This window comes from Trachurus japonicus, chromosome 11 (assembly GCF_045865225.1).
Source record: "Trachurus japonicus isolate A0001 chromosome 11, Traja_1.0".
Taxonomy (NCBI): Eukaryota; Metazoa; Chordata; class Actinopteri; order Carangiformes; family Carangidae; genus Trachurus; species Trachurus japonicus.
The window spans coordinates 5,118,378-5,133,210 of record NC_140917.1 but is presented as its reverse complement, the minus strand read 5'-3'; the positions used below and the strand labels follow the sequence as shown (position 1 = coordinate 5,133,210).

The 14,833-nt window shown below is 43.2% G+C and overlaps 2 protein-coding genes across 2 annotated transcripts; one reads left to right on the top strand and one right to left on the bottom strand.

Annotated features, from left to right (window-relative positions):
- Positions 1-5,054: 5,054 nt before the first annotated feature.
- LOC146977985 (free fatty acid receptor 3-like) lies at positions 5,055-6,257 on the bottom strand. The gene has a single exon (XM_085790311.1). The coding sequence runs from the start codon at positions 6,096-6,098 to the stop codon at positions 5,097-5,099; it is 1,002 nt and encodes a 333-aa protein (XP_085646437.1). The 5' UTR covers positions 6,099-6,257; the 3' UTR covers positions 5,055-5,096.
- A 4,195-nt stretch (positions 6,258-10,452) lies between these two features.
- mycbp (MYC binding protein) lies at positions 10,453-14,833 on the top strand. The gene is made up of 5 exons (XM_085790310.1): positions 10,453-10,596; positions 10,839-10,911; positions 12,065-12,113; positions 12,897-13,026; positions 14,587-14,833. The coding sequence occupies exons 1-5, from the start codon at positions 10,582-10,584 to the stop codon at positions 14,629-14,631; spliced, it is 312 nt and encodes a 103-aa protein (XP_085646436.1). The 5' UTR covers positions 10,453-10,581; the 3' UTR covers positions 14,632-14,833.

Sequence of the window (14,833 nt, the reverse complement as noted above, 5' to 3'; positions counted from 1 at the left end):
AGAAGGCAATCTCATTGGTTCCATTTTCTTTTCAAATGTATTTATTTTAATTGTCCTCCTTATTTAAAAGAACTTATGATTCCATACAACTCCCCATACCCACTTAGACATACTAACTTCCCTTATTTCTTTGTTCCTAGACTCTCTAAAGAGGTTGGTAAAAGGTCATTCCAATATAAAGCCCCATTTGATTGGAATAATCTCCCTCCTTCTTTGCGTTCTATTACCTCTTTACATTGTTTCAGGAGGTCACTATATTTACATCTTAAAACAAACTGCTCTTGTTTTTAGTGAATTACTTAATTGATTCTTCCATTGTTATTCTTTCTTTCTCCATTTTGTTATTTCGTTATTCCTACTATGTTATTTAATATTTCTATTCTGTTAAATTTATGGGGGTAGGGGTGGTATGTGGGAGTGTGTGAGCAAGATGTCTGTATTTGTTGTATTGTATTGTCATGTTATGTATGTCTACAATGTAATGTAGTGTACTGTTGATGTTGTGTGTCCTATGTATATGCTTGTTCAGGGACCCCCTTGAAAATGAGATGCTACATCTCAAGGGGCTATCCTTTAATAAATTCAAATTCAAATTCAAATTCAAACTGGGTCCATGTGACGCTTCTCTGGAAATGAATCAGATTAAATTTAGACCTGAAACATGTCAACGCTGAGGTCTGGACTGTCTACAAAACTAAACACAGGCTCTGCTGCTAAAGGCTAGCATGCTAATTAGTTTACTTTGCTTTTAGGACTGTTCTTCATCATGATTTCAACTTTAGCTCCTGAGCTTCATATTTAACAATCTCTGTTTTAAAGGTGTTTAAAAAAAAAAATTCAAACCCATAAGAAGATAACTTGATGGAGCTCAACTACCTGGATGAAGCCGCCACAGTTTGTTGTTAAGTAATTTAAGATTCTGCTGCTTTATTGATAATAAACTTATTTACTGATGTTGCTGCTGCAAAATTAGTTTTTCATAAGGAAAATGGAGGGAAAGCTGCTAGCTAACAGCAGCTAACGTTACGTTTCCTTGTCAGAAGATACTCTGCTAGGCTACTAGCTTTTAGCTAGCAAACAAGGGCCTTTTGTTGTTTTCATTGTCAAATGAATCATCAGCTTCTGCTTTATTCATCTGTTATAACAACCTCAGTTATTCAACTATCATTTTCACAAAGAAAAACAGGTCAAACTGGTCATTAGCTAACAAGCTGAAGAGCAGCTAGTTCAGTCTGTTTCTTGTGATTTTTTTTACCATAACATGAAAGGCTTAGGCTATATGCTAAGCTAGGCTAGTTAGCTTCAGACAGGAGCGGGTTTTTTTCTTCTCCATTGTGATAAAAGCTTAGCTGCTGCTTTATTATGATAAAATAAAATGCTGCAGCATCAACGGTGATTTCAGTCGATTCATGAATCAGGAAACAGTGGGCGGGCTAACTCAATTTAGCTTCTTTTGTTTGTTTCCAGTTCTTGTAAATTTTCCAATTTTTCCAATGTTGAGATTTAATGGACAGATCCAAACAAACATCCTGGTGTTTTTTTGTTTTTTTTTCAATACATTTCGTTCTCATTTCATGTTTTTTCATGTTTGTCAGCGCCGGAGGAGGAGGAGATACTGTCCCTCAGACGCTGTAATTAGGTATTGATCAGTAATTTATTGGATTATGTTTTGTAAGTGTCAGAGTGTTGAGGCTTCTGGTTTATAATGAAACAGGCGTTGGGTCAGTGTTGACTCTGTGTTCATGCTTTATGACAGTGTACAGCAGCAGCAGCAGCAGATGTAAACACATCATCCATCCTCAGCTGTCATTAAACATCAAAGACTTCACACAGACACGATCAGCAGATATAAAATAAATATAAATAATACAGTGACGTGTTTATAACACTTGTTATATTTATACACCGAGTCGGCAACCAAGGAAACGTCACTTCCGGTCAGAGCCGTGGGGGAAAACAAACCGATTCCCCCATAGACATACGTGTGAAAACGCGGCATTTTAAACCTTTGTCTAACGCTTGTCCGCTGTCATGTCTTAGTTTGAAAAGAGTAAAACACTCATCACGATCCGGGTCGATTGTTGTCCGTACATCTTAAAATGTTGGGTCTTTCACAGTCAGTCACATCTGTCTGTCTATGGAGGAACTGTTTGTCTTCCCCCATGGCTCTGACGTTTAGGTGGCGTTCCCTTGGTCGCCGCCAGCCGGCTCTAGACACTCGGAGACAATGCCTAAGAGTTGTTGTGTACCATTTTGCACCGCAAATAAATTGAAAAACCACAACCTGAACTTTTATATCTTACCCAACCGTGTAACGGCTCTGACCGGAGGTGACGTTTCCTTGGTTGCCGACTCGGTGTAGGCTATATGTGACTGACTGTGAAAGACCCAATATTTTAAAATGTACGGACAACAATCGACCCGGATCGTGATGAGTTTTTTTATATATATAGCTCTTTGTCAGCATATACAAGTGATTCAAACTAAGACATGACAGTGGACAAGTGTTAGACAACCCCAATAGCATTGACTTTTGGGCCACATGTGGCATTTAGCTGGCACCTCTGGCTGAGATGTGATATGGCAAAATGTATGAGGACCAAATCATACCCACATACGCATTGCCATATATTAAAATTTGGAGGGAATTATTCTCCTGGTACACTTATTTAACTGAGGCACTTGGCCCAGATAATAGAATATTCTTTTGGGCCGCATGTGGTATGTGACTGGTAAAATTGGAGGGAATATCTCTTCTGGGGCAGTTCTGTAATAGAAGCACCTGGCCCTATGTAACTGACAAAATGGCAAAACACATGAGGTCCACATCATAACCACGTTGGTTTTGCCATACCTTCAAAATTGGAGGGAATTTTTCTTCTGGCACAGTTCTGAAATAAGGCACTCTCCCAGATGATAGATGTTAGCTTTTGGGCTACAGTTGGCATGCAACTGGCACAAGTGGCCATGGGTGGAGTTTATTCTGCAACACCCTCCGGACATATTTATTTTCTCTCACTCAGCTTCTGGACTGGCTGCTGCTTTGGGTAAGTGAATTTTAAACCTTTTACATTTTTGTTGAACTACTGATAATTAATGGCACACACTAGACCTACATCTTTAGAGGAGAAAGCTACAAGTTAGCCGAACAGAACTCGGTTTTAATTTAATAAAGCGTGTGTTTGAAGCCCATGGTGGAAAGAGACAGGCTATGACTGTGTTAGCAGCTTTAGCAGCTTTGCTAACCCTACTGCTCCTGGGATGAAAAAGCTTGATTTAAGTTAGGCTACTCCAATGTCTGATTTATTTTATTTTGATTCACCGGAACTTCACACAATGTTTTTTATAAACGCGTTAGCGCAAAAATGATTTTAACGGCACTATTTTTTTATTTTATTTTAAATTTAAATTTTTTTTTTTTTTTTAAATAACACGAAAAAAGAAAACGCACGAGTTAACGCTGTGACATTGGAACCTCAGCCGTTGCCGTCTTGTAATGTTACAGAAAAGCTGCATGTTGACTACACTAGAGAACTTGTTCTTAAGGCTGCTCTCTCTCTCTGACAGCTGATTTTTAAATACCATGAATGGAAAGCATAAGAAACATTGATGTTTCTTTTCTTATGTTTCTTATGTTTCTTATCCATTCACTCCATTCACTCCTTTTTTGTAAGGTGACCTTGGGTGACCTGAAAGGCGCCTCCAAATAAAATGTATTATTATTATTATTATTATTATTGCTGTGATTTCAAGCAAAAAAGAAAACGATGCGATTAATCACGATTAACTTAGGAAATTTTGAGATTAAACGCGATTTAATATTTTAATTGTTTGACAGCCCTAACACTACTCTTTCAAAATGTCCTGTGTTCTCAAGGTGCCGTAGATGAAACCCTGACTGCAGCTGTTTCAGACAAGGAGGTGGAGGTGATGGGAAACTGGGCCTTGGTGTGAAGAGAGACAAAAAATACAAGCTGAAACTGACAGTTAAGACAGACAGTTTTGATGCACAAATTAAACTTTCTTCATTTCTAATATTTCTACACTGTTCTTGTATTTTTGTACAGTATTACTGTAACCTATTTGATCAGTTTTTTTCTGATTCTGTTTTTATATGGATGTAATTTCTACATGTTCTGTACAGTTCATTGAAGGCAATTTTGAAGTATGAAAAAATACAATTTTAAAGGGAAACTTGTGTGTTTCTTAATTTCTCATATTGATTTTGTGTGATTTAAGTGATCTATATAGGTATCGAACAACTTAATCAGTACTGCTATTGCACTAAAATTATCATTTTTTAATTTTGGTGCCAGAATTGACCTGTCATTCTCTTCATAGTGTGGGGCAGATGGAAGGTGTGTTATAGATCTGATGAAAAAAAAGTACCAGTTTTATTCTGTCAACCACATGTGGGCCACAATGATTCAACAGAACTGAGCCACACGTATTCTGTATGTGACCCATGAGCCATATAATTATTTTAATTTAGTTTACTCCTGGTAGAAGTCTGGTTTTGTTATGGTTCAGTTTGGGCTTATAGACCTTAGGGCCAGATGTGGCCCATCATTCACTTCCAAAAGTGGGCCAGATGAAAGGTTTGGTGTATATTAGTTTAGGTTCTGGGTAAAATCTGGATTTTGGTCTGTCAGCCACATGGGGGCCACATAAGAGCCAGAAGGCTTTACCTGAACACAGCCATACAGGCAGGCCCTATGAAGCCCAGCTATAAGCCATATGTAGTTGGTACAGTTCTGGTAGAGGTCTGGTTATGTTATGGTTAAGCATAGCTTTCATATACTTGGGCCAGATATGGGCCGTCATTCACTTCCGTAAGTGGGCCAGATCTTTGCTGTTTATTTGGGCCACATCCAAGCCAAAGGAACTTTGCTATTAGGGAAAGGTTTAAAATGCCGTGTTTTTACACGTATGTCTATGGGGGAATCGGTTTGTTTTCCCCCACGGCTCTGACCGGAAGTGATGTTTCCTTGGTTGCCGACTCGGTGTATTGTCTTTAAGTTCTGGAACAAATGTCACCTGGAGAAGTGGAGGGAGGACTCTGATTGGCCGATTGTCCATAGAAACATGTCTGTTTCTCAGGGTGGAGCTGCTTCCTGGTACCGTTGGGACTTGGGGGGTCTCTGCTGAGGACGGTGAGCAGCCCCCCCCCTCCCACACCGGAGGATGTGCAGCTTGGCCATGACGCCGCGGCAACAGGCGCTCAGCATGCTCCTGACGGCCGCCGACGAGAAGTAGAAGATGAACGGGTCCAGGCAGGCGTTGAAGGTGCTGGAGAGCAGCGCCACGTTCCTCCACTCCTCGCTCTCCTTCCTCACGAAGCCGACCACGTGGGAGGCGTTGTAGGGCCCGAAGCAGACGGCGAACACCAGCAGCGTGCCGAGGGCCAGGCCGATGGCGCGCAGCCGCCGCCGCCGGCCGATGTTCGGAAGACGCGAGAGGATGAGGATGAAGTTGACGTAGCAGAAGCAGCAGATGACGAAGGGGATGCAGAAGAGGACGAGGAAGAGCTCCAGGCGGAACGGCAGCAGGATGGCGAGCTCGTCCTCGGTGAAGTTCAGGTAGCAGGTGGGCGGAGGAGGGGCGGGGGCGGGGCCGCTGCCGTTGCCGCCGCCGTCACCCTCTGTGCCTTTCCCCCACTGGACGTAGGGGATGATGTAGACGATGCTGAGGTTCATGGAGGTGACCGCCCAGAAGAGCAGGCTGGCCAGCACGGCGTAGCGCGGCCGGCGGCACAGCGAGTAGCGCAGCGGGTAGGCCACGCCCAGGTAGCGCTCCACGCTGACGGCGGTGAGCAGCAGCGTGCTGTTGTAGATGGTGACGTAGAAGACGAAGCCGGTGAAGGGGCAGAGCGGGAAGGGCAGCACCCAGGCCATGTCGTCCCACGCCTCCTTCATCTTGAAGGGCAGGAAGGCCAGGAAGATGAGGTCGGACACGGTGAGGTTGAGGAGCAGCACGTCGATGGGCGTCGCCCGGCGCCTCACCTTGCGGCAGAAGGTGCAGAAGGCCAGGACGTTGGCGGGAACGCCCATCAGGAAGGTGACGATGTAGACGGACAGCAGCAGGTGACAGCACAGCATGATGATGGCGGCTCGCGGCGAGGACGAGGACGAGGACGGAGCTGAGACACACACTGAGGATCAATAACATCAATCAGTTATCGACTATTAAGTCTGGTGTTTCAGACATGTACGGTGGCCCTGAGAGTTACACAGGGTCAAACTCATCCATCCAACCATTCATTCGTCCATCCAACCAACCATCCATCCATTCCTTCATCCATCCATTCCTTCATTCATCCATCCATCCAACCAACCAACCATTCATTCATCTATCTAACCATCCATCCATCCATCCATCCATCCATCCATCCATCCTTCCATCCATCCATCAATCAATCCAACCATTCATTCACTCATTCATCCATTCATTCATTCATCCATCCATCCATCCATCCATCCATCCAACCATTCATTCATCCATCCATCCAACCAACCAACCATTTATTCATTCATTCATCCATCCAACCATTGATTCATCCATCCATCCATCCATCCATCCATCCATCCATCCATTCATCCTTCCTTCCATCCATCCATCCATCCATCCATCCATCCATCCTTCCATCCATCCATCCATCCATCCATCCATCCATCCATCCATCCATCCATCCAACCATTGATTCATCCATCCAACCATTGTTTCATCCATCTATCATTCATTCATGCATTCAACCATCCATCCAACCATTCATTCATTCATCCATTCAACCATCCATCCATCCATCCATCCATCCATCCATCCATCCAACCATTCATTCATCTTCCAACCAACCAACCATTGATTCATCCATCCATCCATCCATCCATCCATCCATCCATCCATCCATCCATCCATCCATCCAACCAACCATTGATTCATTAATTCATTCATCCAACCAACCAACCAACCAACCAACCAACCAACCAACCAACCAACCAACCAACCAACCAACCATTGATTCATCCATCCATCCAACTAACCATTCATTCATCCATCTAACCATCCATCAATCAATCAATCAATCAATCAATTAATCAATCAATCAATCAATCAATCAATCAATCAATCAATCAATCAATCAATCATTAATTCATCCATCCATACATCCAACCAACCATTCATTCATCCATCCATCCAACCATTTATTCATTCATTCATCCATCCATCCAACCATTGATTCATTCATTCATCCATCCAACCAACCAACCATTGATTCATTCATTCAACCAATCATTGATTCATCCATCCAACCATCCAACCATCCATCCATCCATCCATCCATCCATCCATCCATCCATCCATCCATCCATCCATCCATCCATCCATCCATCCATCCATCCAACCAACCATTCATTCATTCATTCATTCATTCAGTCACTCTTACTCTTACTCACTTACTCACTCACTCACTGCAGCTTTTACAAGATTCAAATATCAGAACTGTTTGAAATATTTTATCATCTAAAAAAAACTTTTTACTTCATATAATTCATATATTCATTGTAATTCATATATAAAATTTTGGATAAACATGTTCAGTTTTAAGGACAAAGCTGCTGTTCTCCTTTTTCTTCTTGTCTTCATGTCTCTTCTCCACTGTTGGTGTCAAACCCACTGGTTTCTAACTGAACACATCTCATCTTTTAATAAATGAATAAAGAGATAAACGTCTGACGCTGCAGGTTCATAGGTTTGATTCAGTGCGTGACAGAACATGAATTGTATCACAGTTCATACAAAAATCACCCGGTCACTACAGCTGTGACTCACCTATGTTTTTGAACCATATGATCATATAAATCAGATCAATCCCTGCTACAGGAGTAAACAGATTAACCCCCTGTAGCTGTTGGTGTTTCTGGGGCTGACGGTAGATGATGAAGCTGTGGACTCACCTGAGCGGCGGCGGTGGCAGCGGCGGCTCTACATCCCTGTGAGCGAGTCCTGATGGAGCTGCAGCTCCGTGTGTCAGCGACGCCTCCTGAAGCTCACACTGTTTGATCAGAGTCTCTGAGCTGCTCTTAATATGCATCCACGTCTGTTGCTCCTGCAGCGGAAATTTAATCAACTCCTGAACGAAGCCTTTGTTCTCTGCTCTGCAAACATCATCATCATCATCACTTCATCTCCCGGCAACTGGTCTGGAGGACGCACGGGCCGGCGCAGGAGGAAAAGTCTCACATGAACTTTTTGTGAGACTTGACAGAGACAAAGAGAAAGTTTGATCAGAGGAGACTCATCAGGAGGAGGCAGCACCTCAGACCAGACCAGAGTCAAAGCTGCAGAGTCAAAGCTGCAGAGTTACATCTGGAGAGTCACATCTGGAGAGTCAAAGCTGGAGAGTCAAAGCTGGAGAGTCAAAGCTGCAGAGTCACATCTGGAGAGTCACATCTGGAGAGTCAAAGCTGGAGAGTCACAGCTGGAGAGTCAAAGCTGCAGAGTCAAAGCTGGAGAGTCGAAGCTGCAGAGTCAAAGCTGGAGAGTCAAAGCTGTAGAGTAACAGCTGGAGAACCACAGCTGGAGAGTCACAGCTGCAGAGTTGAAGCTGCAGAGTCAAAGCTGCAGAGTCAAAGCTGGAGAGTCAAAGCTGGAGAGTCAAAGCTGTAGAGTAACAGCTGGAGAACCACAGCTGGAGAGTCACAGCTGCAGAGTCAAAGCTGGAGAGTCGAAGCTGCAGAGTCAAAGCTGGAGAGTCAAAGCTGGAGAGTCAAAGCTGTAGAGTAACAGCTGGAGAACCACAGCTGGAGAGTCACATCTGAAGAGTCGAAGCTGCAGAGTCAAAGCTGGAGAGTCAAAGCTGGAGAGTCAAAGCTGCAGAGTCAAAGCTGGAGAGTCGAAGCTGCAGAGTCAAAGCTGCAGAGTCAAAGCTGGAGAGTCGAAGCTGCAGAGTCAAAGCTGGAGAGTCAAAGCTGCAGAGTCACATCTGGAGAGTCAAAGCTGCAGAGTCAAAGCTGGAGAGTCAAAGCTGTAGAGTAACAGCTGGAGAACCACAGCTGGAGAGTCACAGCTGCAGAGTCAAAGCTGGAGAGTCGAAGCTGCAGAGTCAAAGCTGGAGAGTCAAAGCTGGAGAGTCAAAGCTGGAGAGTCAAGGCTGTAGAGTAACAGCTGGAGAACCACAGCTGGAGAGTCACATCTGGAGAGTCGAAGCTGCAGAGTCAAAGCTGGAGAGTCAAAGCTGGAGAGTCAAAGCTGCAGAGTCAAAGCTGCAGAGTCAAAGCTGGAGAGTCAAAGCTGCAGAGTCAAAGCTGGAGAGTCAAAGCTGCAGAGTCAAAGCTGGAGAGTCAAAGCTGGAGAGTCAAAGCTGGAGAGTCAAAGCTGCAGAGTCAAAGCTGGAGAGTCGAAGCTGCAGAGTCAAAGCTGGAGAGTCAAAGCTGGAGAGTCACATCTGGAGAGTCAAAGCTGCAGAGTCAAAGCTGGAGAGTCACATCTGGAGAGTCAAAGCTGGAGAGTCACATCTGGAGAGTCAAAGCTGGAGAGTCAAAGCTGGAGAGTCATGTCATGTCAGTTTTTATATTAAAGGAGAACACACTGTTCCAGCTGTTTGTGATGATGGATTTATTTATTTTTTTATTTATTTTTTTATCAGTCAACCCTTACCACGAGCCTTTGTAACAACAACAACAACAACAATGTGAGATATTCTTTAGTTGATTTTCTTTAGTTGTTTTTCTTCCTTGGCTGCTGTTGATTTAAAGGGACAACGAGGAGTTTTGGAAAAGCGAAGCGTTTTCACACTACATTTATGAGCCTCCGCACGCACCGTAGAATTCTTCGACCAGCGAAAGACGGACTCATGTTTTCATTCATCAAGAATTAAAGTCAGAGGTTCAAAGAGGTTCAGTTACCGTCATAGTCCGCAGACTCCCCAAGTAAGGAAACGCTGGTTGGCGCCCAGCATTTCCACCATTAATTAAAATAACTAAATAACGATAGAGACAGAACGATAGCCTATATTTAGCCTATCGAAAATGGGCCCATTAACAAGTGTGGTATTCATCCACATTAACGTGAGACTTTTTTATAACCAAATAGATACTCCTCGTTGTCCCTTTAACAACAAGGACGTTTTTTTCTTCTGTTTACTACCGTGTTAACGTTTTACTAACGTGTCGTCATGGTAACAGCTGTATACTGTTTACAGTGTACCAGCTGTGTTTTGTGTTTTAATGGGAAGAGTAGAAAAAACACTTTTACATGTGATGGGTTTACTTTTATTTTATCAGTCAAACCTGGCAACCCTGACCACGCAAAACAACAAAGTTATTTACATAAAACGTCAGATTTATATTATTCTTTTTTGTGTTTTTTTGAAGGAAACGCGAACGTTTCCTTCTTCTGTGTACTTCCGTTTTGACGTGTTGTCATGGTGACAGCAGCCCCGCCCCCTCGGTGCTGCTGCTGCTGCTCAGACGGTAACGAGCTGCTGCTGCTTCTCCTCCTGCACTAAAGTGTCGTAGTTTCTCCTCCTCTCTTCTCCTCCTTCGTCTCTCAGCCGGACTCGAACCCGCTGCGGTCGCTTTCATGGCGCATTACAGAGTGAGTGAGTCTCCGCTGCTGCTGCTGCTTCGCCGTTTATTCACTTTTATCGGTTTGTGTTGGTTCGACCGAGTGTTTGCTAACGGTGTAGCATCGTAGCAGCGGCCCTGAACGCACCACGGCCGTTGCTCCTCAGCGTGTGTTGTGTTGTGTTGTTTTATTGTGTGTGTTGTGTTGAGTGGTTTATAAACTGTGTGTGACCTCAGTTTTATTCTCCACCGGTTCCCGCTGTTTGTCTTCAGGCCTCGGAGTCGAAGCGGGAACAGTTCCGCAGATACCTGGAGAAGTCCGGAGTCCTCGACACCTTGACGACCGGTGCGTTCACTGCGGCTCGGAGAGCTCATACACTCACTCATAACACAACCAGTGTTGGGAGGGGTACTTTTAAAATGTATTGTATTCCCCTACAGATTACTGATTACATGTCCTAAAATGTAATCTGCAATGTATTTGGATTACTCAAATTAATGTATTCTGACCATTCTGACACTTACTGGATTACTTTCAAATTACACTGAATTTGCTTTAGAGAATGATCTTACACATGATCTTACAGGCTACCGTGGCTCGTTTAAACTAAAGCATTAATAAATGTGTTTGAATTTGTATAGAGGCATAGTCCTCGCTGCAGTCGGCCCTGGTTCGAGTCCCGCATTGGGCGCCATTTACTGCATGTCATTCCCCCTCTCTCTGCCTCCCCGTTTCCTGTCTGTCTCAACTGTGCTATCCATAAAGGCCTAAATGCCCCAAAAAAATATACTTAAAAAAAAAAGAATTAAAGTCAGAGGTTCAAAGACGATCAGATACCGTCGTAGTTCCGACCATAAACGGCGATTCGGCGGCGTTATTCTCATGACTCGCCACGAAACCTAAAGTAAGGAAACGTTGGTCGGCTCGACCAGCATTTCCACCAACACTAATAATAACGAAATAACGATAGAGACAAAACGATATATTTATCGAAAATGGGCCCATTAACAAGTGTGGGTAGCGTAGATTCATCCACATTAATATGAGACTTTTTATAACCAAATAGAAACTCCTCGTTGTCCCTTTAAATGATTGTTTGTTTGTTTTTATCGCATAACACAGTCACATAAAATTAGTACAGTATATTACAACTGAGCAGCTTTCTCTGCTCTACAGTCCAGACTGCAGCCTCTGAACCTCCCAGACTTCTGCAGCAGAACGCCCTCAAAAAAATACACAATTTAAAATAGGTTTTGTTTGTGAGTGTAGGAAAAGCAACATGATGATATTTTGAAAATAAAGTAATGACAGTAGCCACTGTTAAATGATCTGTAACTGAAAATGTACTTGAACTCACTTCTCTGCTGAAGTCGGTAACTGTATCTGTAACGGAATACAGTTACTCATATATTTTGTAAATACGTAAGGCCGTTACTTGTAATCCATTACTCCTCAACCCTGATAATAACATACTGTCTGTCTGTTTCCTCTGGTGCAGTCTTAGTGGCGCTGTATGAAGAGGGCGACAAACCGAACAACGCTCTGGAGTATCCTTCCACTCTGTCTGCAGCTGTTAGTTAGAGCCAGGTGAGGATGGATACAGTCAGATAAGAATCTTCAACAGAGGTAATGATGACACATCTGGAAATATATAGTTTAATGTTCTTATAAGTGTCAGGTGTCACAGACAGGACATGAAGTAATGTTAGAAAGAGTTCAGTACTAAATAAATACACAAGCAGCTATGAAATACATACACTGGACAGTAGAGTGTATAAATGAGGAAATACAAACCTGTACAAATGAATAGATTCATTTTACAGCCGTTTGTTTTATTGATTCATTTGTATATTAACATTTTATTTATTTATTTAGTAGCTATTTAACAGGACAGTGCACATCAATTAACATTTCTGTAGATGCGCCAGAGTTAGCCAATCTGCGTCTCTGGACAGACGTTACAGTGTCATCCTAAAACAGAATAGAAATAGAAATGTATGTTTAACATTTATTTATTCAGGGTGGATTTCACAGCTGTGTTTATTTCTATATTTAATAATAAATCCGGTGGCCTCTCATCTTGACCTGCTCTATTAGAAAACTTTAGAAAAGTTTTAAAAACCGTTTAAAATGTGGTCAGTTCAGCTGGAGGAAGGTTTGTTATTCTTTTAACCAGACAGTGAAGGCATCATGTTTGTGGCGGTGTCATGGTGGCCATCTCCTCTCCTCTCCTTCTCCTTCTCCTTCTCCTTCTTCTCCTCCTTCTGTAAAGTCCTTAGTGTGAATGAAGACAGTTGTGTTTAAGTTTAAAGCTTTAACGTGCGGCTCAGCTTCGTGAAGCTCCACCTGGGCGCCGCCGGGCCCGAGCCGGCCGACACCGAGGCGCTGCGCATGGAGCTGTCCGACCTGCAGCTGAAGTGCAACCTGCTGATGGAGGAGAACAAGGAGCTGAGGAACAGGGTGAGGAGCTGCTCAACTGTTTCTCCAGAGAATAACCACGTTTCCATCCACACGGTTTTATTCACATTCAGCAACATCGAATTAAATCTTCCTCATGGAAACAGTAAAATTCTATTAAATATCATGAATATGGATAAAAAGTTAAATACAGTCGATCATCAAATCATCCGATTTTCTCTTGATCGATACAAAGTTACTGAGACAAATTCTGATAGAAACAGTTGTTTGTCTGATAAATGTGAGTTGTGATCATGTTTTATGTGGATTCCTCTACGTATTACAGCTGTTAAAGGGACAACTCCAAAACGCTAAAGGGACAACTCCAAAACGCTCTGGTGGACAAGTTGTGACCTGCACATTCACCACGCTATGAGATAATAACACAACGTTACTGTTGTGTTATTATCTCATAGCGTGGTGTTGTTTTAGAGGGAAATACAGAGACTGCTTGATGAAAAACTGTCCCTGAAGGCAACGCACATCAGTGGGTGTGTCAATGTGCAGGTCACAACTTGTCCACCAGAGCGTTTTGGAGTTGTTGGATTGTGTATTTGATGAGTTTGATGAGGGAAACTGGTCGCGGCTCTGCTCCACCGTTCTAAAAATAGCTTGCACCGACAATTAAAGGTAGCGAACCTACTGCTATGACTATAGGGATTATGGCAATGGGCCAATCTGACAAAATGTTAAACTATCCCTTTAAAGGGGAACTAAACCCCTCAGTTTTGGATGACGTCCTCTAAGCTTGAAATTCAAAAAATGCCTTGATTATGGGCGGGACTCCAGGAGCTCTCTCCGATCCCCCCTCCCCCCTGCGCCCCATTCACACCCACGAAATCACACAAAAGAGAAAAAAAAGTAATAAACACACATCAACACTTCTGCTAGCGCTAACGAGCTACTAACGAGCTACTCTAACAGCACTAGTAGCGTGGACACTACTAGGAGAGGACGCCAGAGCCGTGACACAGCATCTACAGCCGATCCGCCGGCTCGTTAGCTCGTTAACGGCTCGTTAGCGCCGGCCGCACTAACGATTCCCGTTCAGGCAGCTGTTAGCAGCCGTTAGCCGCAGCCGAGCAGCTAGAGTGCCTAGCAACCGTTAGCGGCAGGCAGCAGCCGATGCTGATTGGTCGTGGAGCTGGTGGCCGGTGACGAAAGCTGCCTCCAAAACGTCATCTGCCTCCATCTCAGCCAATAGAAAAATTCGATTTTAATAGCCGTGTTTCAACCCATAGAGGGCAGTCACTCTACATTTTTACTACAAAATACACCAAATTGAAATATTTTGACTAAAATGTCAAAAGTTGGACCAGAATCAACTGACAACACCACCTTATACCCAAATACATTTGTTTTCAGCAGAAAAAAGTGGTTTAGGGGTTTAGTTCCTCTTTAAAGACACGGTGGAGTAGGTCTGAGATGAAAATGCACTTGAAGCGACATGATTCGCATTAATATTTTTATCGATCTTGAGATAATTCGATCGACAGGTGGATGGAAACACGGTTTCTGTGAGTGTCTGTGACCTCTGACCTCTGCCTTCCTGTGTTTCTGCAGCTGATGCAGTACGAGCCGTCGCCTGAGGAGGGAGCCGCCGAGTAGAGAAGAGTTTTTGTTACTGTTGTTTAAAAAAAAAAAAAAAAAAAAAAAAGCGAGAAAACATGAAACAACAAGGTTTTTGTAGAATGTAAATATTTATTACATCATGACGTTTGTACAGTGAAAATTAATTCACTGTTATTTTCTGTTTGGAAACAAGAAGAAACTTTTGCTTTGTCAAAATAAAAATGTTTTTTCAGCATCA

Excerpts from the sequence above, each read along its gene's own strand:
- LOC146977985 (XM_085790311.1), bottom strand. The coding sequence starts at position 6,098 with ATGCTGTGCTGTCACCTGCTGCTGTCCGTCTACATCGTCACCTTCCTG.
- mycbp (XM_085790310.1), top strand. Across the intron at positions 12,114-12,896 it reads AAACCGAACAACGCTCTGGA|CTTCGTGAAGCTCCACCTGG; the intron begins GTATCCTTCCAC and ends CGTGCGGCTCAG. Across the intron at positions 13,027-14,586 it reads ACAAGGAGCTGAGGAACAGG|CTGATGCAGTACGAGCCGTC; the intron begins GTGAGGAGCTGC and ends GTGTTTCTGCAG.